Source organism: Schistocerca americana, chromosome 4 (genome assembly GCF_021461395.2).
Source record: "Schistocerca americana isolate TAMUIC-IGC-003095 chromosome 4, iqSchAmer2.1, whole genome shotgun sequence".
NCBI classification, from domain to species: domain Eukaryota; kingdom Metazoa; phylum Arthropoda; class Insecta; order Orthoptera; family Acrididae; genus Schistocerca; species Schistocerca americana.
Genome location: NC_060122.1, coordinates 400,782,801 through 400,810,180, shown reverse-complemented (window position 1 = coordinate 400,810,180; position 27,380 = coordinate 400,782,801). Strand labels below are relative to the sequence as shown.

General features: G+C 40.7%; 1 protein-coding gene and 1 pseudogene across 3 annotated transcripts in view; one reads left to right on the top strand and one right to left on the bottom strand.

Moving 5' to 3' along the window:
- Positions 1-25,695, bottom strand: part of LOC124613958 (DALR anticodon-binding domain-containing protein 3) — a 94,877-nt gene extending 69,182 nt beyond the window's left edge. Inside the window, exons 1-2 of one of the 3 annotated variants that reach the window (XM_047142736.1) lie at positions 25,016-25,695; positions 24,526-24,696 (exon numbers count right to left, since the gene is read on the bottom strand). In XM_047142736.1, the coding sequence (XP_046998692.1) occupies positions 24,526-24,696; positions 25,016-25,279 (435 nt within the window). In that variant the 5' untranslated portion in view covers positions 25,280-25,695. Of the gene's footprint in view, positions 1-24,525; positions 24,700-25,015 lie in introns of all 3 variants that reach the window. The other 2 variants (XM_047142735.1, XM_047142737.1) reach the window with 2 other exon arrangements.
- LOC124614636 lies at positions 9,374-9,490 on the top strand (annotated as a pseudogene).
- Positions 25,696-27,380: the final 1,685 nt, after the last annotated feature.

Sequence of the window (27,380 nt, the reverse complement as noted above, 5' to 3'; positions counted from 1 at the left end):
GGAGAAAGGAAAGTTGTAGGCCTCAGAACAGTTGGATCTGAAGTTTAACTTGCCCTTCTCTACAGCTACACAGTAATGACAAAATGCCAGATCCCTGCTAGCATCGACTGTTGTTTTTGCAAAATGTTCAGCCAGAGTCTGAGTGATGTCTCTGGGCATCTTTTGGAGAGACCCCTGTTTCAGCACCGCTATTGGTAAGCTACTGTGTTTATTGGAAATCCTCCTGATGGCTTCTCATACTTTTGTAGAACAAGTGGAACAGTTAATGGAGTTCAGGAATGCTTGCCATGATTGCTTTTTGCTCTCCTTAGCGACGCATTGCACCTTGGCTCTTGTGACTCGAAAGGAAGTGAGGTTGTCTGCTGTTGGGCAGCATTTAAACCATTGAAGAGCTGCTTGTCTGGCCCGGATGGGTGGACGGAACTCTTCTGTCCACCAAGGTACAAGTTGTCTCCTAAGAGAACTGAAAGACTATGGTACAGAGAGGTCAGCAGTATGATTGATCACGTGCATGATGTGGTCCACCCATTCCTGTATGCTGTCACTGTGTTCAAACACAGTCAACTGGCTGAACAGCACCCTGTTGGCCCTTCCAATCATCCCTGTTGGTGGCTTCTGTTCCACCAATGTACCATCCAATAGGTGAATGTGGAGTTGGAATTGGTCACTGGAATGAAGATCTTCAACAAGCTCCCAGTGAATAGTCGGCGAGAGCTGGACAGCAGAGAGGTAGGTTGATGGCTGTGAATGACCCAGCAGCAGCAGCAGCAGCAGCAGCAGCAGCACAGAAATGAGTTGGAGTACAAGCTCTTGAGATGTCAGGAGGCTCTCCAAAACATGACCTCAAGTGCAAGTAGAAGTTGAACCGCACTGGACATGATGGGCACTAAAGTCTCCCAGGGAGAAACGGTCGAGGCAGCTGTTCCATAAGATCTGTGAGAGCCTTAGAGTCTACTGCATCCAGCAGAAGTAAATACAGAGAGCAAACTGTAAGCCTCTTAAGCCTCTGATGTGCATGAATTTCAACTGCTACTGCTTGGAGGTCAGTAGCCAGGAAAAGAGCAGAAAAGTGGTGGGCATTAGTGACAAAGACTGCGAGCCTTCCCTTGGCTCTTTCCCCCAATAGGTCATCCTTTCGGTATAGAATATAGCTCCATAGCACAGGGACATCTTTATCTTTAAAATCTGTTTCTTGTAAACACAAGCACAAGGGGTGTGACTGTACTCTGGGAGTTTCAGTTCCTCCACATGAGTGCTGAACCCATTCAAGTTCCACTGTAGTATGGGAGCCATGTCATCAGTGCAGTTTTAATTTGCCCCTACCTTTGCGCCAGGCAGGTGAAGCACTGGTAGAGCAAGTCTGAATGGAGGGGCTGCCTGGATCCAAGGCATCTAACTCCATGGTGTTCTCCTCATCAATCAGAAGTATCAGAATGATGTCTGACAGTGCCTGGGACAGCTTGTGACCTGAAAGTCGGGATTCATTCCTGCACCCGGTCCTGATGAGGATGAGGTGTAAGGAGGCATTGAGAGGCACTCTGCTTTATGTGTGCCTTCTGGATGCTCACTGCGGAATTGTTGTTGGTCTTTCCTGTTGCAGCTGCCTGGATTGCTCTGCCCTTCCTCTTTTTTCCTTGGCATGTACATGTGCAGGTATAGGTGCTTGAGGTGGATACAGGCATGCTAGGCACCATCTGTGTTGAAGCGTCCACTTTGGGAATAGGTTTCTGCAACAAGGAAGAAAATGAGATGGCAAAGACAGGGTGTTTCGTTGCCCTACATTCTTTTTTGTCTTTGGCATGGGGGAATCCACTTCATCACTTATTTCCTATATTTTGCATTCCTCAGCAAAAAAAGGGCAGTCGCAGCTCCAGACTGGGTGGTTCCCAGAGCAGTTGACACAGATCGCTGGGGATGGGCAGTCAGCCCCATGTCATGAGCTGCTTTTCCACACTTCCTGCAGATCACTTCCACTACTCATGGTTGTATGACTGAAATGCTGACATTTATAGCACCGCATAAAGTTTGGTATGTAAGGCCGAACATTAAGTTGAAGGAACCCTGCCATAACATGTTCAGGCAGTGTCAGAGAATTTAATGTGACAATGAAAGTGGCAGTCTTTTCACTGTCTCCATTAGTCCTTCAAATTTGTTGCTCCATATCGATTATCCCCTGGGATGCCCATTCTTGTTTCAGTTCTGCTATGTCCATGTCCATGATATCTCAGCTCATGACAACGTCCTTACAGGAGTTAAGAGAGATACGCATCTCAACGATGATATCATATTCACCCAGTTTCTGCAATTTCTTAAAAAGTTACACCTGCTTTGATCTGTTAGTTTCGACCAACAATGAGCAATTACACAGTCATTTTATATAGATTTTAAAGTGCCATCAAGGTCTTCCAAACCCTTAAGGATATAAAAGGAGGAAACTTTTTTGTATGTCCCCTCCTTCCTTTATCACCAAAAACACGTTGTTATTCATGACTGCATGAGCGCTGTTACTGTAGTCCTAAGTAGTCCTATTATCAGGAGGAATAGCCTCTCTTGTTCTCTTGGGTTAATGGGTGTGAACGCTCTCAGGCGGTACCCTTCCTGTTGGGAGGAGATGATTTTAAGGGTTCCATCTCAGTCCCACGACCAGCTAGGAAAATAAGGGTCCACTCAGACAGAGCCCCGCAAGCCTAAGTAAGCCTTATATAACTGAGGTATGGTAGGTTCCTCACAGGCTGCCCACTAATGACTGTTCCACCTCAACAGCCACGCATTCAATCAGCGTGTCGCACACCCTGAGATAGAGGTTTTTTTTAAATAGAGATTTATTCCATCCTCGCGATCCGGGCTGTTAAGCTAAGATCCCTGTTCCCTGGGAGAAACAACATTCTACTGTCGCGCCGCAATATGGTCGCTGAAGCATGGCCAGAGCTTACGGTGACAGGGAACTGGCAGCAAGACGATCACACACTCGCAACTAAATTTTCGGCCACAGCCTTGGTCAGAAAATGAGAGCACCCCCCCCCCCCCCCCACCACACACACACACACACACACACACACACACACACACACACACACACACACACACACACACACTCCACCACTCAGACACAGCTCATGCACACACGACTGCTGTCTCCAGCTGCTGTGTCATCAGATCTTAACAAATCACTCCTAACACCTCCCTGCCTCTTGTTGGCAGCTGCTAGGCTAGTGGCAAGAAGTGGTGGCAGCACTGACTGCAAGCTGAGGGGAGCAGTAGGAAGGAAAGTATCAGTAAGAATGAGGGATTAGGAAGCAGTGCTTGTACTCAGCTGCAGCAAGCCAGCGATGATGCATGACGTCTTGGTAAACAAGACTAAGACAAAAACTAGATTTTCCAGTTTTCTTCTTCTTCTTCTTCTTCTTCTTCTTCTTCTTCAAATTAACCTGATATTTCCCTTACATGTTTGAAATTCCCGAATTTCCCTGTTTTCTAGAACTTGTGGCAACCCTGAAAATAGAGGCACGTTTTTTACTCCAGGGCACAAGATGACGGAGCTGGCATAATGAATTTGATATACTCCTGTGGTGTAGGAGCTAGAATATTCAGAATAGGATTCTATTGAGGCACAGTTAGTTGGTTTTAAGTGAGATGTATAAGAAATGATTGTTACTTAACAGTACAGCTATTGATCTTGCCAAAGCTTCTGTATCATAAACACATGGTATTGCTAAAAAGAGCATTGGCTGGGTCTTGATCAAACAGCAGCTTGCCGAGTGACATTTACTGATTGATTAACTATTTTCTTTAAGTCCGTTATCTGGATACAATAAAAGACCAAATGTTTTACTTGAGTTAGTATATATGAATATGACATGCAATCTATACTACTATATAAAGACAAATTGTAGTTTAACACTGTTATCAAAAATGTCCGAAAGTTCTTGGCCGATTAATCCAAATTTTTCATGACACTCTAATACCTGTTTGGATAGATATATGTTAAATATTTTAATAAATATTTAATATGTAAAGGGAAAATATTGTTAGCAAATATCTCAAGTTCTTGACCAGTTTAGTTCAAATTTTTACTCAACAATCTTATGAACATTTGGACAGACATCGAGTACATATTTTATTGTATATGATATTTAAATACATGTCATACATACAGTGACAATGATTTTAGCAAAAATCTTGATAAATGCTTGACCAATTTACTCTGAATTTTTACACAATGCTTTAATAATTACATCTATATGATAGCTAGGCAATTTAACTATTACACAAATTGTTTCTTTCAAATATAGTCTTTCTCCTTTTATTATAATCTTATTCGTTTGCAGATTAGAACTGTGCAAATTACTCACAGATTCAGCAGCTGGAGAGGTCTCCCTCATCTCTCATATACCAATGATATCAACCATTCTCACATTCATTTTAAGCGAATTCAGCTCCCAATCGATGTTTCATTTTCAATAACAATCAACAAGGTTCAAGGTCAGGGAGAGGGTGGAAGACGAGATGACTGCAAGGGAGGAGGAAATAAAAAGATAGATAGATAGATAGAGAGAGAGAGAGAGAGAGAGAGAGAGGGAGAGAGAGAATGAAATGATCATATGGCATTTATTGGCCAAGATATCCCCTTCGGGTTAGGCTGCCATATTGCAAGTCTTTTTAGTTGACGCCACTTTGGCGACTTGCATGTCAATGATGATGAAAATGATGACGAAGGACACACAACACCCAGTCCCCCGCCGAAATTGTGAAGTATTGCCAGGTTCACTAGTATTTTAATAATTTCAAATAAGGTATTATAATTAGGCATTATGCTGTTTAAGGAAAAATGCATAAAACATCTACTTAAAAAATATAAATAATTTTAAAAATTTACATACTATCTTTTGGACATCTGGTGCACAGATATACGTTCGTCCAAAATCCAGAAGGCACATGCTACTGGTCTACTGTACTATACTAAAATCGTACAGCACAAATTTTGTAATTTATAATCCTAGACTATACTACACAACACTGCAATACACTATACTCCCTTACTTTCCATCAGAACAAAACTATATATTTCTTCAGTTGTCTGGATATTTAGCCCTGACATGCTGTTGCACAACTCAGGAATCACAGTAGCCTTACTGCTGTGCCACCTAAGATTGATGAGACTGGGAGATAGCTGTCAGAATCTCTGAAGTTCATCTCCTTGCTGCATCCAGGAGGTTGCTGTAGATGGATCTTCTCCCATGGTGGGTCTTGTCATGATGATATATGGCATCTTCTTGGTCGTTTCTCACAAGCTAATATTTTGGCTGTCAGTAAATTCAGCTATGCCAAAGCTCCTCATTCCTTATTATGTTATTGGCAGGTGTCTTGCTAAAGACTTACCTACTCTTGTCTGCAACATACTGTCTAAGGGCAAAATCTCAGATGATGTGGTCCGAGTGCCGACTGCTCCACATTCACAATTATCTAAGGTACCTTGTTGTATTTTTAGTTGTAGCTGGGTTATGAACCATGTCCCAATGTGTAGTTTACAGCTCCCTGGGTCAGGTGGAAGTACAACATTCTTGATCTTTCTTTTATGTTAAGAAGGAACTGGTAGGTTATCCTTCCTGTTTCTGCCCTGTTCCAGATTTCTTGCCATTCTCTACCAATGCATGCCTTTCTTTCTATACTTGATGTGTCTCTTGTACCTAGTTCCACTACTTTATTATATTCGTCCTTCTCGAGCCAATGTTGTGCACCTCTCTTCCTTACTGCTAGGTCCTGGGGTAGTAAGTCTACTATCACCAGCAGCACCTATTGGTGTTGTTCTCTATGTTGTACTATCACGCCTGTTAGATGCATGCTTGCAGAAGAGCCTTTGCTCTTTCTTTACCTTTCTGGCTATGTCAGTCCATATGACTGACCCATAGCCCATAACAGTGATTAAGATTGTATTGTGGTACATTCTTATACCACTTAAGAGGCAGCTGACAGCTTCTTTGGCCAACTGATGTTATTTTGTTCAGGATTTTAATGCCTCTCTGACAAAGAATTCCAACAAGTGCAAAAGTTTTTATTTTCATCAGTATTTCTCTCTAATTATGAACTTATTTTCTGTTTGCAGGAAGGTCATTTATTCTAAACTGTTGTGTGGGCTGTGATCTTTAATTTATTTTTTGCGTATCAATTGCTAGGTGTTTTAAGAACTTCCCCACTAATTTCTTCTAATTTAGCCTTTGTGTTTGCAGATACTACAATTAGCAGATCATCTGCACTGGCTATGTGGCCTATAGTGAGACATACTTTATAGCTAATTCAATAAAGGTTCTCTGCCAACATCCCACATTTCTGGAATACAAACAGAGCCCCATGGGCAGCCTTTGCTGATATTTTTCACAATTTTCTCTCTGAGACATTACAGTTTTGCCTGCCTGTCTGTGGGTAATCTTTTAACCTGTTACAGAAACACCTGTGGCAGCCATTTGCTTCAGTCTTTTGAATATAACAGGTTACCATAAGTTACTGGATGATCCACCTATGACAGCCATTATGCCTATACAATACTTGCCCCCTGAGTGTTCACAATATGCACTGCACGATTTACGACATTTTTAATGTATTTTGCTTTCCTGAAACTGTACTGCAGGGGGCTCTTGCCAATTACCAGTCTATGATTCTTTAGACAGTGGCATAGAAGCTTTTCCCTGTAGTCTGACTTGGGCACTTACCCAATAAATTGGTCCATAAGATTTAAGTTCTCCTGGGCTTTTATCTTCATGTTTTTTAATAGTGAATGACAGCATATCTAATGTATAGATGCCAACCTTAACAAGAAGCTGTCAGTTATCAGATGGAAAATATGGGTGGAATATGGGGGACCTCCACCCACAAAAATATTAAAAATTAGAAGCCTCATTTTCAACTTTAAATGCTATATTTCAGACATTGTCCCACCCTAAATAATGCCAGGAATAAAAATGACTTTAAATGAAAAAATCATGTTAAATGTAAAAGGCTACAAACTAGTTTAGTAAACATCAAGGGTGCTTCAGAAACATTTCTGTAATTTTCAAATACTGCAAAAGCAACACACAGATCGTACACAAATTATTAATGAAAGTAAAAGAACCTTGACACAAAATACACTTACATTGTTAAAAAGAGGGCTGTCATCAGTGTTTTATACAAAAATATTCACAACTGTTTATATACACTGCCCCTTCTTTTTCCTGGATCTGCCCTATACGTGTATTATTAAGCGTTGCCGAGTTTTCGAGAACTTTGAGAACAGAGACAAGGTTTTAAGATACAAAATTTCATTATTCTACTGCTTTCCAGTGATTTACAATTTGGGTGCAAAGCTGATGATTTTTGTAAAAATGCCAAAAAATGGCTATTTTTAGACCACCTTTACGAAAAAGTGTCTTCTGCAAACATTTTTAAACAGTTTTAATTGCTTATACCATATTGTAAACCACCTAAAAAACTAGATCCGGTTTTGCAGTGTGCACATATAAGGCCCTAAGAAAAAGCAATAAGGTGGAGATGCATTTAAAATACACCCATATTCCAATGGCAGCCTACTCAAAGCTGATATCTCTATTAAGTTCTACTATTGTTTAGTACCCTCCAGGGAAGGTAATATCAGAGGTTCTGATGACTAGGGAGGGAGATTGAGACTGAGTCAGAACAACTGGGAAAACTTCAAAATTTAAATGTGTGTTACCAAGGCACTGAACATCTTGTTAGTAAAATTTTTACAAAACAGCTGCAAGACACATCATAAAAACTGCCTTCAAATTTTACACCACTGTCATATACTGTAAGTTTTGTCTATAAATTTGCAATGTTATGGCATGCTAGTTCAATTCCAGTTTAAAACATACCACATTCAGTGTTTGCATAGCTTGCAGTTATGTGAACTGATGAAAAATTGGGTAAATGCGTTGGTATGGTGCATTGTGGTTTAACCACTGCTGGCTTCTTTTAAAGTGAGAAATCCAGCATTACCACTGGCACAGTGCCATGCCCAATAGCTGTGCAACTCCAGCTACCAGTGGGTTCCTTTACCACAGGTTCCCAAGCCTGATAATGGTTTCTTTACACAGGATCCCATGCCCGATGATATATTTCTCCAGTTGTCAGAGGACAATGCTAGAAGGGGCCTTTTTAAGATGCTAAGTTTACATTTCCTTCCAGGTATTTGAATATGTTACAGGTTTCATTAATTTGTTGTAGAAAGTCATGAAAAAAACTTTACTGCCAGCCTGATAATGTCACTGAGGGTGCTGGAATAACTGCAGTAATATATTGTTTCAGAACCCAGTACTTGTCACTCCTTAATGTGGGTGCTGGGCCATGTGGGTGCTTAAAGTTTATTAAAGCATCCTTCTGTGGAAGTATCACATATTTCCAATCCACCAGTCTTTTTCATAATGCATGCAGCATACTGTACTGGCTGAAGGTCAGATGTTAATAAATCTCCTTCATTACTGTCCCTAGCTTTCGCAAGAAAAGATGAATCATTAGGGAAACTGCTGGCTTGCATTGTTGTTTCATCAATTGGCAAAAAATCATGATATTCTCTAGTTCCTGCTAAAGTATGCCCATGATAAAACCACTTTCCTTGTAACACTATTTCATTCAATTTCTTCTTTGGCGATGAAAGCAAATTTTATGTCATTAATGCTCTCACTGCAGAAGCGAAACAGATCAGTCCTCCAGCCAGGACACATTTATGAAAAAGAGTGGTGGATTGGAAAATATCCATGAAGCTTTTGCTGAGCAGAAGGATACTTTAATAAGCTTTATGTATCCACAAGGATGAGCAAGTTCATTAACTGGCCACCAAGGAGGGACAAGTGCTAAGTTCTGGAACAGTACATTATTGCTGTTATTCCAGCACCCTCAGTGACATCATCTTGGCAGTAGTACAATTTTCCTCATGATATTCGACAGCAAATAATGATACCTATAAAAAATTCAAGTACCTTGTATGAAGTGTAATCTTAGGGGCCTAAAAGAGATCACTTCTAACTTTAGAATGTCAAATCAAACACCTTTCAGCCATCTAATTTCCAAACTTATTTTATCTGGCTAACAGTTTCAGTGATTTACTATGCCATCTTCAGACCCTGACCAACTTGTAGGAAGATTCCACTTCGGTTCTGGTCAAAACAGGGTCCAGCATTCAAATTCTAGTATCTGTAGATTTCTGCATGCTATGGTGATCACTTCAAACCACATGTCGGTCAGGGACCTGAGGGTGGCATGGTAAACTGCTGAAAATGGTAGCCATATAAAATAAGTTTGGAAATTAGATGGCTGAAAGGTGTTAGATTTGACATGCTTTAGTGAACAGCCAAGTCTCGAAACCAATCAGTTCACATCAACTGGCAACGGTCTTGCCACAGTGGATACACTGGTTCCCGTCAGATCACCGAAGTTAAGCACTGTCAGACGGGCCGGCACTTGGATGGGTGACCACCTGGGCCGCCACACGCTGTTGCCATTTTTTGGGGTGCACTCAGCCACATGATACCAACTGAGAAGCTACTTGACCAAATAGTAGCAGCTCTGGTCAAAGAAAACCATCATAACGGCCGGGAGAGCGGTGTGCTGACCACACATCCCTTCTATCCGCATCCTCAGCTGAGGATGACATAGCAGCCCGATGGGCCAATTGTGGCCCGAAGACAGAGTGTTTTCACATCAACTACAAACTATGTAAACACAAAATATACTATACTTTAAACTGGAATTAAACTAGCACATGAACAGCATTACACAATGAAAATACACTCTCAAAATGATCTTTTACATGAATCTGTTCCTAAAAATATCAGACATACTGCTATGAACTTCCCCAAAACCTACCAAATGAGAGAATGATGTAAAAGCCATAATGCGTATCAGATCAGCATCTATCGGACAAGATGGCATTACAGTCCAAATGATGAAGCTTATTACTGACTCACTACTGCCCACAATAACAGATATCTTCAACCACTCTTGAACACCAGTGTTTCCCCTCAGCCCTAGAAACAAACACTAGTTAAGCCACTACCTAAAAAGGATGTTGCCACAGCACCCTCCGATTACCAAACTATTTGCATTCTTCCCGCACTGTCCAAGGCCTTACCTAACAACAAACAATCTACTTAACAAATAATAATCAGTGCTCTGTAAATATAACAGCACAATATCTGCCTTAATAAAGGCAACAGATGACCTGAAGCTTGCCATAGTTGCACACGAGACAGCTATTATGTGCTTCTTAGACTTTAGCAAAGCCTTTTATTAGCGGGCTAAATTTTTTGCCAAGGGCAGTGCATTAGTTTCGTTCATACCTGACATCCTGAAAGCAATGCATCATGTCTGGCACCATAAGTCACAATGGAGACAGACAGTATAAGGCATCCCCAGGGTACAATGTTAGCTATTATATTCTTTTCACTGGATGTCAATCTAGGACTAACTGGAGAAAGGAATGCGTGGAATCTGAAAGAAATGTGGGTGTACCCGTGTTCAAATAGATTAGACTGCGCTGTTTGAGGATATCTACTACGAGAGAGCCTCTCGGACAGGGATGTGGAGTGCCCCAAATGGGTTGGTGGGCACTGAAGTCGCCAAGCAGCAAAAAGGGAGGAGGAAGTTGAGCAGTAAGTTGCAAAGTGTCTGCCCTGATGACAGAAGAGGACAAGGTTGAGTAGACATTGCAAAGAGAGAAGGCAAAACAGGGAAGGGAAAGATAGACAGCAACAGCTTGAAGCTGGGTGTGCAAAGAAATAGTGTGATCATGGACGTCGTCTCGAAAGAGCAACATGACTCTCCCGTTAGCGGGCAGCTGAAGTGAAGTGTGGGGGGTGAAAGCGATTGTGAAAGTGTAATTTTCTTTCCTGGAGTCAGAAAACAACTGGAAGTATGATCACAAGAGGAGCTGTAATTCAACCCTATTGGATGTGATGCTGTGAACTGGAGAATAACCTTATCTGATACGACATGAGAGGTATCAAATAAGGGGGCAATGACTGTAGCAGCTGACAAGTGGCAGAATTCGAACATGCACAACAATGCGCTTCAGAGGCCGGAGGATTCTGGTCCTCTAGTTCGACGGAGGTGTTAGTATTTGCCTTCAGTTGGCCAGCAGACTGGTTGTTGGCGGTGGGTCTCGGTGAAATGGAGGTTGAACAGGTGAAGGTATTTCATGGCGACACCAATGAAAAATAATGCCAAGGTGGAGAAGGGAAAAATTGTTTGCCCTTGTTTCATTGCTTAGAACCCTGCCATTTGTCAGGTGCAGACCCAGACGATGGGTGGCTGGATGTGCGCAGAAAGTCATCGTGAGAGTACTCCTTTTTGGATTTCCGTGCTTCTGTTTGCAAGGCATGTAATGTCACTGGTGCAGGCAAAGGTTTGTTAGTAAAGATGAGGGTTTGACCTTGGAGCTGGACGATTACACAATCATGGCACTCAACTGGAAATTGTAAGCCTTCATAGCCATGCCCTTCGTACGTCGGGGTGCAGCAGCACCTGTATGATAATTGCCAGAGGGTGGTGTACAAGGATTGCGGCTAACCAACATTTTCTGAGCAATGTGAGTAGGAAACTTTTCCTTCACCCAGATCTCCTCAATGGCTCTCTAATTGAGATAGATTGGACAGTCATGAGAGAAAGCAGCATGGTCACCCTTGCAGTTGATTGAGTGCAGGGAAGGAGATGGACACTCACCCTCATGAGCATCCCTGCTGCAAGTTATGTATTTGGCTGCATTTTCATAAGATTCACGGGTGTCATTGTAGTGCTGACATGTGTAGCAACACGTGGGATTCGTGGTATATGGTCTGACAGTAACAGCTTTGTAGCCAGCCCTAATTTTTGATGGCAGTATCACATACTCATATGTGAGGAATGGAGTGTAGTTTGGCACTAATACTGTTCATGATGCCATCACTCCCTGGTCAGTGAGGTAGGCTGTAATTTCAGCCTCTGCAGGCCATTGTGCAGTCAAGTGTATACAACACCACAGGAGGAATTTAGAGTGCACAGGGCCTCTACTTTAACAGGGCAGCTGTAAAGTGTTGTATTAATAAGTTTCTGTGCTTGAAAAGCACTGTCCGGCTACATACGCAAGGTCCCATTACGCAACTGAGAACAGGCCTTCGCAGGACTGGCAATGGCATCCACACCCTTCTGAATGGATTATCTGTCGTGAAATTGTCACCATCATCCATGCATGACACAATGAGGTATCGGGGTGCACCTTGGAGAGCTGTCAATTCTTTCATCTTAACCCATTTACATGTTTGAAATGAGGAACTCATTGCGGAGAACTCCCCTATGATTGGCAGTGTCTCGGATGGCGGACTCCTTACCGCTGGAGAACCCTCCCTATGAGGGGGTCATCTGCCTCAGGTGCTTGTCCACACCAAGTGCTTGTCCACACCTTAAGTCGCACCTCACAGACTCCAGACAGAGGGCCAGCTCAGGCAATCACCCCTCACGGGTCTGACCTTCACCAGGGGTTACATACGAGCCATACTTGTCAACTGGGGACTGGGAATTATGCATTACACTGCCACCTTTCACACATCAAATGCATGGGCCAGTCTTCAGGATTGCAGTAGGAGGAGGAGGAAGAAGAAGAAGAAGAAAAGGAAAAAGAGATACCTTATATGCCAAAGTGGAGGAAGGGTGAGAAATGGAGGGACAGGGAAAGAAAGATGAGTGGACAGGATGAATCCATACAAAGTTTCACCAAAAACTTCACTTTCCTGAAATAGACTTATGACTCAGTCCCCAAGGAAGGGGAAAAGAATAGCAGAAAGATAGACATGCAGCACAGAAAGGGGAGGAGTGCTGCAAAGGCTGGGGCCCCGTGGTAACGAAGCACATACTCACCAAAGAAAAATGCTGAGCCCCCTGGGGCGGGGTGGGGGAATGGTAGAAACAGTTGTTCCCATCAGAACAAAATTCCCAGTATTCTTAGCTGGTGCAGTCTCCCTGAACTTCTTTTTCCCAGAACTCCCCATATCAGAAAATATCTATCTTGTACACCTGCGAATTCTTTTTATATCTGCCACTATCATTATTCTTATTACATTACTATTATTTCTTTACTTTCTCAGACGTTAAGTCTGGTTAAAAATGGAAAGTGATGCGGACCTTGATCAAGCGTCACTTCCTTTTAACTGTATGGTATGTGTTATATTGCATTTAGGAACTTTCGGGTAATTGAACATGTAACAATAATTACAGATTTCTGTAGTTGTATATATAAGTTTGGATGTAGCTGTATTGCATTGATGTACTGGTGGATAGTGTGTGGTATGACTCCTGTAGTTGATAGTATAATTGGTATAATGTCAACTTTATCCCGATGCCACATGTCCTTGACTTCCTCAGCCAGTTGGATGTATTTTTCAATTTTTTCTCCTGTTTTCTTTTGTATATTTGTTGTATTGGGTATGGATATTTCGATTAGTTGTGTTAATTTCTTCTTTTCATTGGTGAGTATGATGTCAGGTTTGTTATGTGGTGGTGTTTTATCTGTTATAATGGTTCTGTTCCAGTATAATTTGTATTCATCGTTCTCCAGTACATTTTGTGGTGCATACTTGTATGTGGGAACATGTTGTTTTATAAGTTTATGTTGTAAGGCAAGCTGTTGATGTATTATTTTTGCTACATTGTCATGTCTTCTGGGGTATTCTGTATTTGCTAGTATTGTACATCCACTTGTGATGTGATCTACTGTTTCTATTTGTTGTTTGCAAAGTCTGCATTTATCTGTTGTGGTATTGGGATCTTTAATAATATGCTTGCTGTAATATCTGGTGTTTATTGTTTGATCCTGTATTGCAATCATGAATCATTCCGTCTCACTGTATATATTGCCTTTTCTTAGCCATGTGTTGGATGCGTCTTGATCAATGTGTGGCTGTATTAGATGATACGGGTGCTTGCCATGTAGTGTTTTCTTTTTCCAATTTACTTTCTTCGTATCTGATGATGTTATGTGATCTAAAGGGTTGTAGAAGTGGTTATGAAATTGCAGTGGTGTAGCCGATGTATTTATATGAGTGATTGCTTTGTGCATTTTGCTAGTTTCTGCTCGTTCTATAAAGAATTTTCTTAAATTGTCTACCTGTCCATAATGTAGGTTTTTTATGTCGATAAATCCCCTTCCTCCTTCCTTTCTGCTCAATGTGAATCTTTCAGTTGCTGAATGTATTTGATGTATTCTATATTTGTGGCATTGTGATCGTGTAAGTGTATTGAGTGCTTCTAGGTCTGTGTTACTCCATTTCACTACTCCAAATGAGTAGGTCACTATCGGTATAGCATAAGTATTTATAGCTTTTGTCTTGTTTCTTGCTGTCAATTCTGTTTTCAGTATTTTTGTTAGTCTTTGTCTATATTTTTCTTTTAGTTCTTCTTTAATATTTGTATTATCTATTCCTACTTTTTTTTCCTAGGCATTGTTTTTTCCATCGCTTCTATGCAGTCGCTGTGGTTATCCAATATGTAATCTTCTTGTTTAGTGTGTTTTCCCTTGACTATGCTATTTTTCTTACATTTGTCTGTTCCAAAAGCCATATTTAAATCATTGCTGAATACTTCTGTTATCTTTAGTAATTGGTTGAGTTGTTGATTCGTTGCTCCCAGTAGTTTTAGATCATCCATGTATAGCAGATGTGTGATTTTGTGTGGGTATGTTCCAGTAATATTGTATCCATAATTTGTATTATTTAGCATGTTGGATAGTGGGTTCAGAGCAAGGCAGAACCAGAACGGACTTAATGAGTCTCCTTGATATATTCCACGCTTAATTTGTATTGGCTGTGATGTGATACTATTTGAATTTGTTTGGATATTAAGTGTGGTTTTCCAATTTTTCATTACTATGTTTAGGAACCGTATCAATTTAGGATCTACTTTGTATATTTCCAATATTTGTAGTAACCATGAGTGGGGTACACTATCAAAAGCTTTTTGGTAATCAATGTATGCATAGTGTAGCGACCTTTGTTTAGTTTTAACTTGATATGTCATCTCTAGTAAAGCTGCATGTCCTCGGGAAAAATTACGGCTGTAGTTTCCCCTTGCTTTCAGCCGTTCACAGTACCAGCACAGCAAGGCCGTTTTGGTTAATGTTACAAGGCCAGATCAGTCATCCAGACTGTTGCCCCTGCAACTACTGAAAAGGCTGCTGCCCCTCTTCAGGAACCACATGTTTGTCTGGCCTCTCAACAGATACCCCTCTGTTGTGGTTGCACCTACGGTACGGCTTTACTGCATGATTAAATGATGATGGCGTCCTCTTGGGTAAAATATTCCGGAGGTAAAATAGTCCCCCATTCGGATCTCCGGGCGGGGACTACTCAACAGGACGTCGTTATCAGGAGAAAGAAAACGCGTTCTACGGATCGGAGCGTGGAATGTCAGATCCCTTAATCGGGCAGGTAGGTTAGAAAACTTCAAAATGGAAATGGATAGGTTAAAGTTAGATATAGTGGGAATTAGTGAAGTTCAGTGGCAGGAGGAACAAGACTTTTGATCAGGTGATTACAGGGTTATAAATACAAAATCAAATAGGGGTAATGCAGGAGTAGGTTTAATAATGAATAAAAAAAATAGGAGTGCGGGTTAGCTACTACAAACAGCATAGTGAACGCATTATTGTGGCCAAGACAGACACAAAGCCCATGCCTACTACAGTAGTACAAGTTTATATGCCAACTAGCTCTGCAGATGATGAAGAAATTGATGAAATGTATGACGAGATAAAAGAAATTATTCAGGTAGTGAAGGGAGACGAAAATTTAATAGTCATGGGTGACTGGAATTCATCAGTAGGAAAAGGGAGAGAAGGAAACATAGTAGGTGAATATCGATTGGGGGGAAGAAATGAAAGAGGAAGCCGCCTTGTAGAATTTTGCACAGAGCATAACTTAATCATAGCTAACACTTGGTTCAAGAATCATAAAAGAAGGTTGTATACCTCGAAGAATCCTGGAGATACTAAAAGGTATCAGATAGATTATATAATGGTAAGACAGAGATTTAGGAACCAGGTTTTAAATTGTAAGACATTTCCAGGGGCAGATGTGGATTCTGACCATAATCTATTGGTTATGAACTGCAGATTGAAACTGAAGAAACTGCAAAAAGGTGGGAATCTAAGGAGATGGGACCTGGATAAACTGAAAGAACCAGAGGTTGTAGAGAGTTTCAGGCAGAACATAAGGGAACAATTGACAGGAATGGGGGAAAGAAATACAGTAGAAGAAGAATGGGTAGCTATGAGAGATGAAGTAGTGAAGGCAGCAGACGATCAGGTAGGTAAAAAGGCGAGGACTAATAGAAATCCTTGGGTAACAGAAGAAATATTGAATTTAATTGATGAAAGGAGAAAATATAAAAATGCAGTAAATGAAGCAGGCAAAAAGGAATACAAACGTCTCAAAAATGAGATCGACAGGAAGTGCAAAATGGCTAAGCAGGGATGGCTAGAGGACAAATGTAAGGATGTAGAGGCTTGTCTCACTAGGGGTAAGATAGTTACTGCCTACAGGAAAATTAAAGAGACCTTTGGAGAGAAGAGAACCACTTATATGAATATCAAGAGCTCAGATGGCAACCCAGTTCTAAGCAAAGAAGGGAAGGCAGAAAGGTGGAAGGAGTATATAGAGGGTTTATACAAGGGCGATGTACTTGAGGACAATATTATGGAAATGGAAGAGGATGTAGATGAAGACGAAATGGGAGATAAGATACTGCGTGAAGAGTTTGACAGAGCACTGAAAGACCTGAGTCGAAACAAGGCCCCGGGAGTAGACAACATTCCATTAGAACTACTGACGGCCTTGGGAGAGCCAGTCCTGACAAAACTCTACCATCTGGTGAGCAAGATGTATGAGACAGGCGAAATACCCTCAGACTTCAAGAAGAATATAATAATTCCAATCCCAAAGAAAGCAGGTGTTGACAGATGTGAAAATTAGCGAACTATCAGCTTAATAAGTCACAGCTGCAAAATACTAACGCGAATTCTTTACAGACGAATGGAAAAACTGGTAGAAGCGGACCTCGGGGAAGATCAGTTTGGATTCCGTAGAAATGTTGGAACACATGAGGCAATACTAACCTTACGACTTATCTTAGAAGAAAGATTAAGAAAAGGCAAACCTACGTTTCTAGCAATTGTAGACTTAGAGAAAGCTTTTGACAATGTTAACTGGAATACTCTCTTTCAAATTCTGAAGGTGGCAGGTATAAAATACAGGGATCGAAAGGCTATTTACAATTTGTACATAAATCAGATGTCAGTTATAAGAGTCGAGGGGCATGAAAGGGAAGCAGTGATTGGGAAAGGAGTGAGACAGGGTTGTAGCCTGTCCCCGATGTTATGCAATCTGTATATTGAGCAAGCAGTAAAGGAAACAAAAGAAAAATTTGGAGTAGGTATTACAATTCATGGAGAAGAAGTAAAAACTTTGAGGTTCGCCGATGACATTGTAATTCTGTCAGAGACAGCAAAGGACTTGGAAGAGCAGTTGAACGGAATGGACAGTGTCTTGAAAGGAGGATATAAGGTGAACATCAACAAAAGCAAAACGAGGATAATGGAATGTAGTCAAATTAAATCGGGTGATGCTGAGGGAATTAGATTAGGAAATGAGACACTTAAAGTAGTAAAGGAGTTTTGCTATTTAGGGAGTAAAATAACTTATGATGGTCGAAGTAGAGAGGATATAAAATGTAGACTGGCAATGGCAAGGAAATCGTTTCTGAAGAAGAGAAATTTGTTAACATCGAGTATAGATTTAAGTGTCAGGAAGTCGTTTCTGAAAGTATTTGTATGGAGTGTAGCCATGTATGGAAGTGAAACATGGACGATAACTAGTTTGGACAAGAAGAGAATAGAAGCTTTCGAAATGTGGTGCTACAGAAGAATGCTGAAGATAAGGTGGGTAGATCACGTAACTAATGAGGAGGTATTGAATAGGATTGGGGAGAAGAGAAGTTTGTGGCACAACTTGACTAGAAGAAGGGATCGGTTGGTAGGACATGTTTTGAGGCATCAAGGGATCACAAATTTAGCATTGGAGGGCAGCACGGAGGGTAAAAATCGTAGAGGGAGACCGAGAGATGAATACACTAAGCAGATTCAGAAGGATGTAGGTTGCAGTAGGTACTGGGAGATGAAGAAGCTTGCACAGGATAGAGTAGCACGGAGAGCTGCATCAAACCAGTCTCAGGACTGAAGACCACAACAACAACAACATGTCATCTCTGCATCTATTATCAGTTGCTCTTTACATCCTCGTGCTCCTTTGCAACAGCCTTTTTGTTCTTCATTTATAATTTTGTTCTGTGTTGTATGTGTCATTAATTTCTATGTAATGACTGAAGTTAATATTTTGTATATTGTTGGTAGGCATGTTATGGGGTGATATTTAGCTGGGTTTGCTGTGTCTGCTTGATCTTTAGGTTTCAGATAAGTTATTCCATGTGTAAGTGTATCAGGGAATGTGTATGGGTCTGCAATGTAACTGTTAAATAATTTAGTTAGATGTGAATGTGTTGAGGTGAATTTCTTTAGCCAGAAATTTGCTATTTTATCTTTTCCAGGGGCTTTCCAATTGTGAGTAGAATTAATTGCTTGGATGACTTCATGTTGCAAAATTATCACTTCAGGCATTTGTGGTATCATCTTGTATGTATCTGTTTCTGCTTGTATCCACCGTGCATGCCTGTTATGTTGTACCGGGTTTGACCATATGTTGCTCCAGAAGTGTTCCATGTCTGTTATGTTTGGTGGATTGTCTATTTTAATGTGTGTGTTACCTATTGTCTGGTAAAATTTCTTTTGATTTGTGTTGAATGTTTGGTTTTGTTTCCTTCTATTTTCACTTTTTTCATATCTTCTAAGTCGTTTGGCCAATGCTTGTAATTTCTGCTTCTTTTCATCTAATTGCTCTATCACTTCTTGTTGTGAGATTTTACCTAACCTTTTTCGTTTTTTTCTGACATTTCTATTCTTATAAATTGTGTTAGCTGTCCAATGTCTTTTCTCAGTTTTTCTATTCTGATCTGTAGCCTGTGTTGCCATGCTGGTTTGGTGGGTTTCTTCTGTGTGTTGGTTGGTTCTGATCTCTGCCTAGTGTGTATATTTAGTGTAGTGAGTGCTCCTATATAAACCAGTAGTTGTAGCTCTTCCATAGTTGTGTTGTTATTATTATTATTATTATTATTATTATTATTATTACTGTTATTACCGTTATCACTATTAGTGGCAGCAGCTGTAGTAGTACAAGTACTGCCAGTATCAATTTTATTAGCTCAGAGTCGATATTATTGAGGTACTCACATTGCCAAATCATTTCAATACTATTTGTCATATATTTTTTTTTTTTTTTTGAGCATACTCCGTGAGTGCACTGATTAATGAACATACCCATGATGTTTCAGCATCCTGTGATGTATACAGCCCACACTGCAGCACCCTGAACACCATCAGAGTAATTATAATCACCCAGAATGTCATGCTGAGTCGTGACAAGAGAAACACCTTTTCAAGTTTTTCCGGTTATTCTGACTAAATTTCAATTCCTAGTCATCAGGACTTCTGATATAACCTTCCCCAGAAAATACTAAACAACTGTAGAACATAATGAAAGATGTCAGATTTAATCTGAGTAGTAACAGCAGAATATGGCCACATCATAAATGCACCTCCACCTTGTCATCAGTTTTTAGGACCTGATATACTCACACTGCAACACCAAGTCTAATTTTTCAGGTGGTTTAGAAGCTGGTCTTTCAAATGTAAATGGTTTAAAAGAGCTTGAAGAAGACTCTTTTTGCCATTTTAAGAAAAATTGTCAACTTTGCCCTCAATCTGTAAACTACGAGAAAGCAGAAAAATGAAATTTTATATCCTAAAAACTTTTACTGGTAAGTTAGAACGAGCAAAGTTTCAGATTTATCATGCAATTACACCTCTTGTTATAAAAAGCTATTTACTTAATTGAGTGCAAAAATCGTACAAGATGCCTTAGTTTAGTTTCTGTGGTGTCACCGCCAGACACCACACTTGCTAGGTGGTAGCCTTTAAATCGGCCGCAGTCCGTTAGTATACGTCGGACCCGCGTGTCGCCACTATCAGTGATTGCAGACTAAGCGCCGCCACACGGCAGGTCTAGAGAGACTTCCTAGCAGTCACCCCAGCTTTGCTAGCGATGGTTCACTGACAAATTACGCTCTCATTTGCCGAGACGATAGTTAACATAGCCTTCAGCTACGTCATTTGCTACGACCTAGCAAGGCGCCATTACCAGTTACTATTGATGCTGTAAAACATACCTCACACCATCCTGCGTGGGCTTAAACGCGTGCCTTTCAGCTACCTGTCATAGTGGATTGGCTGTCTTGCCAGTCCACAACAGTTTCTTTCAAGAAAATATTACCAGAGATACTTCTCATAGTTGCCGGAAATTCAGTGGCGCACTTTCAATAGTTGCAATGTGGGTTCAAACAAATGACTATATCTCTGGAAGTAGGGTATCAGTGAAAGTATTATACTGACGAAAGTAAAACTTTAGTGATATTCATTGGGAACATGTGTTTATGTCCACACAAAATTTCAGCAAAATCTGTGTTCATCTTGCTCGAACCTCTAGACCACTTGGCATGAAATGACCTGATAGTGTGTTACAGCAATCTTGCGTCCGACAATTCGGAAGGCAGAATTCAGTATTTAGAGCTTTTCTGCATCATCCTGTGGCAGCTCATAAAGATGTTTTCTGACAGTCATTCTTTTCCAACACCATTCATGAATAGAACAGGAAAAGGGGAAAAATTATAACTGTAATGGAAGTACACTTTTGCCACACATCGTAAGGTGACATGTGGAGCATAGATGTGGATGTCAGCACGGAGAACATAAAAACCTAAGTATGGAATGGCCACACAGTTTGTACTGCATACCTCTCAAGTTTACGGTTGAGCACTGCTGAGTCTCTCTGGGCTGTTAGTTTTACATTACAACTAACCTGCCATTTTCATACTCAAAACAATGGAAAATGTGGTTACTAAAAAAAAGTTGCTTTTTTTACATCTGACTACAAGCTAAAGACCATACAATGAATAATGGACTACTGATCCTGTTGACAGTTGAAAAACACACAGGTACAATCTGGCTTAAGTGAAGTGTTCAATACCACTTTGCCAACTCACAACCACAATGTTGCATTTCAACTTGACTTTGGGCTACGCTGTCATGTATAAGTTTCTCATTAACATTTATTAGCTTTACCTACTGACAAGCAAACTTCCACCTTCCAACCTAACCTAGGCCTCAAGTTATGCCTCAGATGAGTCTGTCACGAGAACCTACAGTTCAAAAACTAACACATACATGCAAAAGAGATATTATTATAAAGGGCATGGACCACAGGCAATAAGCACTAATACAGAAAATTGGCTATGCTATACTGGCAGTATCAAATGCCTGTCAATGATAATGCACTAAATAATCACACAGTTCATTCAGAATATGCACAGCCTTGGTGATGTCAACTGAGGGGTCAATTCAACTTGTAGGCCTATATATTCGTATATAAAGGTAAGCTACAGCCTCTCACACTCCACCCCTGCAGTCTGCTGCTCTACTCGCAGTGCGTCATATTGTCGCTCACCTACATCAGACTTCACCGTCTGAAATGTCTGGACGAGGCAAGAGAGAAAGCTGGCTCCCGTGCTCGAATTCTGATGCAAGCCATCAGGAATGATCCCTTTGTCAAGAAGAAGACAAAGAAGAAGGCAGTGCAGCAATGCTACAATTGCCAAAAAATGTGGCATGTTGCCAAGTCAAACAAGGGTACAGTCACGTGTTTGAATTGCCCGAATGTGCAAGACTCATGCGACTGTGACAAGCCAAGAAGTACTGCTGCCACATGCTTGAATTGCAGTGGTGCTTACACGGCTAACTCATGCAGCTTTAGTTACATAATGCCCTGGAAACTGCAGAAGAGAGCTGCCACACGTGCCCACAGCCCGTCAAAGGCAATAACACAATGCCCCCCCCCCCCCCCAAACCCAACCCAACAGGTGGAAGTGGGCTGCGTTGCCATAAGAAGACATCACAGATGATGTGCTGGATGTCCTCACAGCGACAATGGTGGCAGAAAGGACTGCCATGAAGGATGAGCTTGTAGCTGTCCACCGGCAGTTGCAACAGCTGCGGGATGACCTGAGAGCTGAAAAGAAGATGTCTGTCCCCGCCATCATGTTCCCTGTGACACAGAAGGCAAGGGTGGATGCTGCCACCAAGACGGACACAGCCTCCCCTCCCCACCCGGCAGAAATGCGGAAGGCTGCGATGATGTTCATGGATGTTGAGTCACCTGCTCTCCTTCCCGAAGGGGAGGCTGGCCAGTGGACACATGACGAAGAGACACCCATCGAGGCAACCTCACAAGACAAGGAAGACTTAGAGGAAGAACGGAAATACGGAAGCGTCCGATCCTGCCCGTCTGCTTTGACCCATGACGTCACAAATATGGCGGAAACGACCATAAACCACGATTCCAATACGGCGCATATAAAGTCCGTACGTACACATTACGAGGACGAAAATACATCAAAAAACAAACACACACACACTTTCCACAAAAAGCCTAATGACACTAACGGAGCAAACGTGGGAAATGGGGTGTTTTTAGGTGGGGGGCAAACTAAATATAAACAAATCTTAGACACCCACCCCCATACAAAACCACACAAAATGACGAAAAAACTCCCCAAATACCACTAAACACAATATCATCTGGAATCAGACACTTCCCTTGACCTATATAGCTCAACAGCAGCTCCCGATCTCATAAATTAGGATCAAACACTTCCCTTTGGCCTATATAGCTCTAAAACATCTCCCGATACCAATATCAACATACACAGTGACACACTGACCTGTGTACTGTTAATTTTATCCATCATATCCATTTCTGAACAAAAACAACTGATTAATTTTACTAAAATTACCACATGATGTACAGCGAACAACACTAAATTAACCTTCACACAAAATCGTTAACTCACTGAAACGAATTCCACTAGAAACACAGCCGACACTCAAACAATTCTGGATAATGAGCAAACGCAAACTGAGCCCATTACACCACACAAACGAAAACCCTGAACATACCACCAGAGAGCACAACAAACCACAACACGACGACATGTACAAACACGTACTCACAAACCGAACTCCATGCCGTCACAAACGACAACTCCCTTACGTCACGGGTCAAAGCCGACGCATGGGATCGGACGCTTCTGTCGACCCGGAAGAACTGCATGAATGCCTGCCGCTCCCAGTTGAGTGCAGTGTGTAGCCTGTGCTAAAGAAGATGGCAGCATCACTTTGAGACAAGACATAGCTACACCTGAACAACCCATATCCCATTACCCCTTCGGACTTTCCTAAACCATCTCTTCCACAAAAGTCACATGATTTCTATGAAGTCTGTGACCTTATGTGTGATGTCATATCAAAGAAGGAGCTTAGGACCATAAATACCAATCCTATATTCACCCCCACCGACTGGAAACACCCCGTGTCTCAGAAAGGTGGGTGAAGGAAGAATTTCGGTCGGGAAGGAGGAAGTCTTGCACTGACGATATGGCAGCCAACAACTACTTCGACAAACTTAACAAACTGGGGATAATGAAAGAATAATTTAACCACTAGCTTGATAGGTGCCATGTTTTTTTCTACTCCTGCACAACTCCAAGACAACGCAACAGAGGCCCACTATCATCAACCAGAGAAGATCGAGGAGGAACAGCAGACCCCTGCTTCGCCTCCAGCACCATGGACTAAAGGATATATCCATCTGTTTTTGGACCATCCCCCACCAGTTTTATTACCACATATCACACGAGATATACTCTTCAATAGCAGTTGGAGTAAACGTAAGTAGGTTAATACAGAAAATAGTAACTGGTCTGGAAGCATGCTTCCATACCCTAATTATTATGATGACCATTTGATTCCTTCAGGGCATTTCACTTGCTGCTGGTTTCTCTTTTCTGAACAAGTTGTACGGATATTTTGTGTCACTGATAGCTATTAATGTTTTCTTTGATTCGAGTATGAGAAATGTTGTACAAAATCACCAAAATGTGTGCAGGACAGCTCTTTATACTGGTAATAGTTTGAAGAAAGTATGACCAAAGATGCTACACACTAGAGAAACGATATGATCAACAAACAGCTATTTAAATAACAGTGAAATGACAACTGGGCCGTGAAAAATGTTGGCAACTATTTTGTAATCCTAATGCTAGAAGAATGGAGCCTTTAAATTTACCTGCTAACTGGGACCCACTTATCACAAACATTGAAATGAGTGTACAAGAGTTTTTTTTTTTTTTTTTTTTTTTTTTAAAAAAAAGGAAACGATGTTAAAGTACCACGGTACTGAAGTGCCATGGATTAACAAGAAGGTCTATCTCTGTGGCTCCAACACTGCATACCTGCTTTCTCTTCTGACAGCTGCCATACAAATGCTGCTCCTGAAGTACGTTTCTGAGGGTTGTTCTAAAGGTATAGTCCTTCTGGAAATAAATGACGACGCGGTTCCTCTGAATCTCACATTTTTCTATTCTTAACTTCCAAGTTGCGCTAGCTTCTTTCAGAGATGTAAGCTGCTGTAGGTAAAAGTTGATAAATGTCAGTAAATCACTTCCAAAAGCACATATGCTGAGCTACAACATTTTATTTTTAAATTTTGTTGTTACCATTAATAATAGCCCGGTATATATCCGATTAGTACACATTTTAAGTTTCCTAATAAATGCATGCTTTGCATGTACGAATAGTAAATACACTCAACAGTTTGTGAGCTATTTAAAATTTAAACATCAAGAGACTTAATTCTAATTATCGACACTTGTGATCTGACTTTTTCACATCACTGAGATACATAAAAAGGGCGCACAGTGGCTCCATATCAAAGTCACTTGCCTCTTTCAGGTTCAATTCCTTGCTATCCGACTCGCTTATGGAATCTGAAGTAACAGAGCTCTCCAAAATTGCGGCTGTAGGCAGTTCACAGTTTGTCTCATTTTCTTTAAAGTTCGTCATTGTATAATACAGGGGAAAACTCATGTCACCATCACGAAGTAAATTCTCACTGTGCTTACGTACGTTGCATTTTACTGATTCATTAGTGAAGTTAAAATGATTGCAGAGATTTTCAACAAATGCGTTTATTACATCGTGATCCATATTCGCACTACTCTTACAAACAAACCGTAAGCATACTTCTTCGACCGTAAGCCATGCACTTGTAAACAACACAGCATCCACAAGTCTGGATCAACTGTTCTATTGCCGAATAGCAAAGATATGGCTCCAGAGTGTGTGTAAAAGAATGCATTTTGGTGTTTGCTCAATTCACAGTCACCTGTATTTTTAGGCCACGTTGTTCTTCGTGCTATATTTTCTGAAGCCGGATTTCTACTTGATTCATTTTCAAGACAAGAGATTTGCCATAAATAAAGGAAAGCGAATGGACCAAAAGAGATTGAGTTATATCCTTCCGCAATGAAGCATGTCACATTCTGGACAATTTTCGTAATTAGTACCATACAACAATGAAAGGGAAAGAAAACGTAAGAAACTCTATAAAGAACAAACCACACTGGCCGCCACGTCAAGCCAAAAATTTCACAATGCACTTTTAATGGCTGCATTCACACTGGCCGTCAACGGAGCGTCGCGTCAGAACAAGTCGGGTCGCGCCAAGGTTTCTGGGAAGAAATTTTTGATGGCGTCATCGTTTGCTAACATCGGAAGTTAATCTATTTTCACTGCGTTCACTCATGTCATAGTAGTGGATTTTGTTCCTTTTTATTATGTTATTGTGATTTGTTTTCGCGGTAAACAGCAAATGTTCCATCTCGACTCCATTCTTTTCCATTTAGTGTTCTTCCACAAGCGAGGTCAGATATCTGAAAGCAAAAAGTTATTTAGGTTTCAAAATAAGCAAATACGTTGATGAAATGATTTTCATTAAATAACATTTTAGGAGAAAAAAACATCTGTAATAAAGCAGAAAAACACAGTGATTCATGAAATTGTCAGTTTCGTAAGAAAAAATAAAAAATGGTGAGGTAAAAAAGTTCTATTTATTCCCTTAAAAATATCGTTTGATGTGTTTGGATGTACATATTTTCCCTAGCAAATAAATGCCGATGCTTTGAAATGTTGTTTCGCTTCTCAACACTTTACCATAAAAAAATTGATCAAGAATACATCTTATGAAGTGTCCTTTGGGCATTAATAAACTTTATCGTTGTTAGTTCCTCAGTTCACACATATACTCCGACGTTTTGTGTCACTGTGATAACTCGTAACTTCACTTTCACGATTCGGTACTGGGCCTATTAGATTAGATGCGATTCGGTTTTCGTTCCATCGACCCAAAAGATGAGATGATACTCGTGGGTGTGGAACAGTCTATAAACTAAGCGAAATGACATGACGTGACAGACAGTGTGAATACACCCTGATGTGATGGTGTCGTGACATGATGTGACATGGCGTCAAGCCCTTAAAGGTACATTCCACTGCATCGTTACTGTGAAGGCGAAGTATGGTGTTGTAAAGGTGCAACATTGTTTTTAATCTTCATTCACAGTTTATTCTAAAATAATGTGTACCTAGCTTGAATAACTGAAATGATGTGTAATTTCTTCAAAGGCAATAGGCTAATTCTTTATTTGTGTTTGTGGATTCTTCCGTTATGTAGGTGTAATTAATCTTACTAACAGAATCAAGAGACCTTCAAAATGATGAAATAATATTAATTTTAATATGCTACTTGCTTCCACATATAATAATACAGAACACTAAGAGTAAAATATGTTTAGACAGTGCAAATAATGTTCAAAATTGAGTACAAACAGATAAAGTATAAAATTAATTTATATCACTTGCGGCTAACAAGAACTGGACAACCCATGTTCTCGTGTATACTGAGTCGATGGAACTGTCAAAATTGAAATTGCTGATAATTGTATATCAGACTGCAAGAGTTGTAAGAATAGATGTACATCTTCAAAAAGTGACTTCTGTTATTGGTAGCTTGTTGGACATAGAAAAGCACGATTTCCCCCTCCAACATGGACCAAACAGTTCAGGAGACGAAGTCCATGAAAGAAAGAAAGAAAATATAGAGAGGGAGATATACTTCAGATAAGCAAGTCGGCAACTTCCGATCCATACAAATAAGTATCAGAACTATTACACAAGGCCCCCTCTGAACATTTATCAAATATGGTGGGGAACATCCCATTTTGATGAATGAGATAGGACATGAGATATT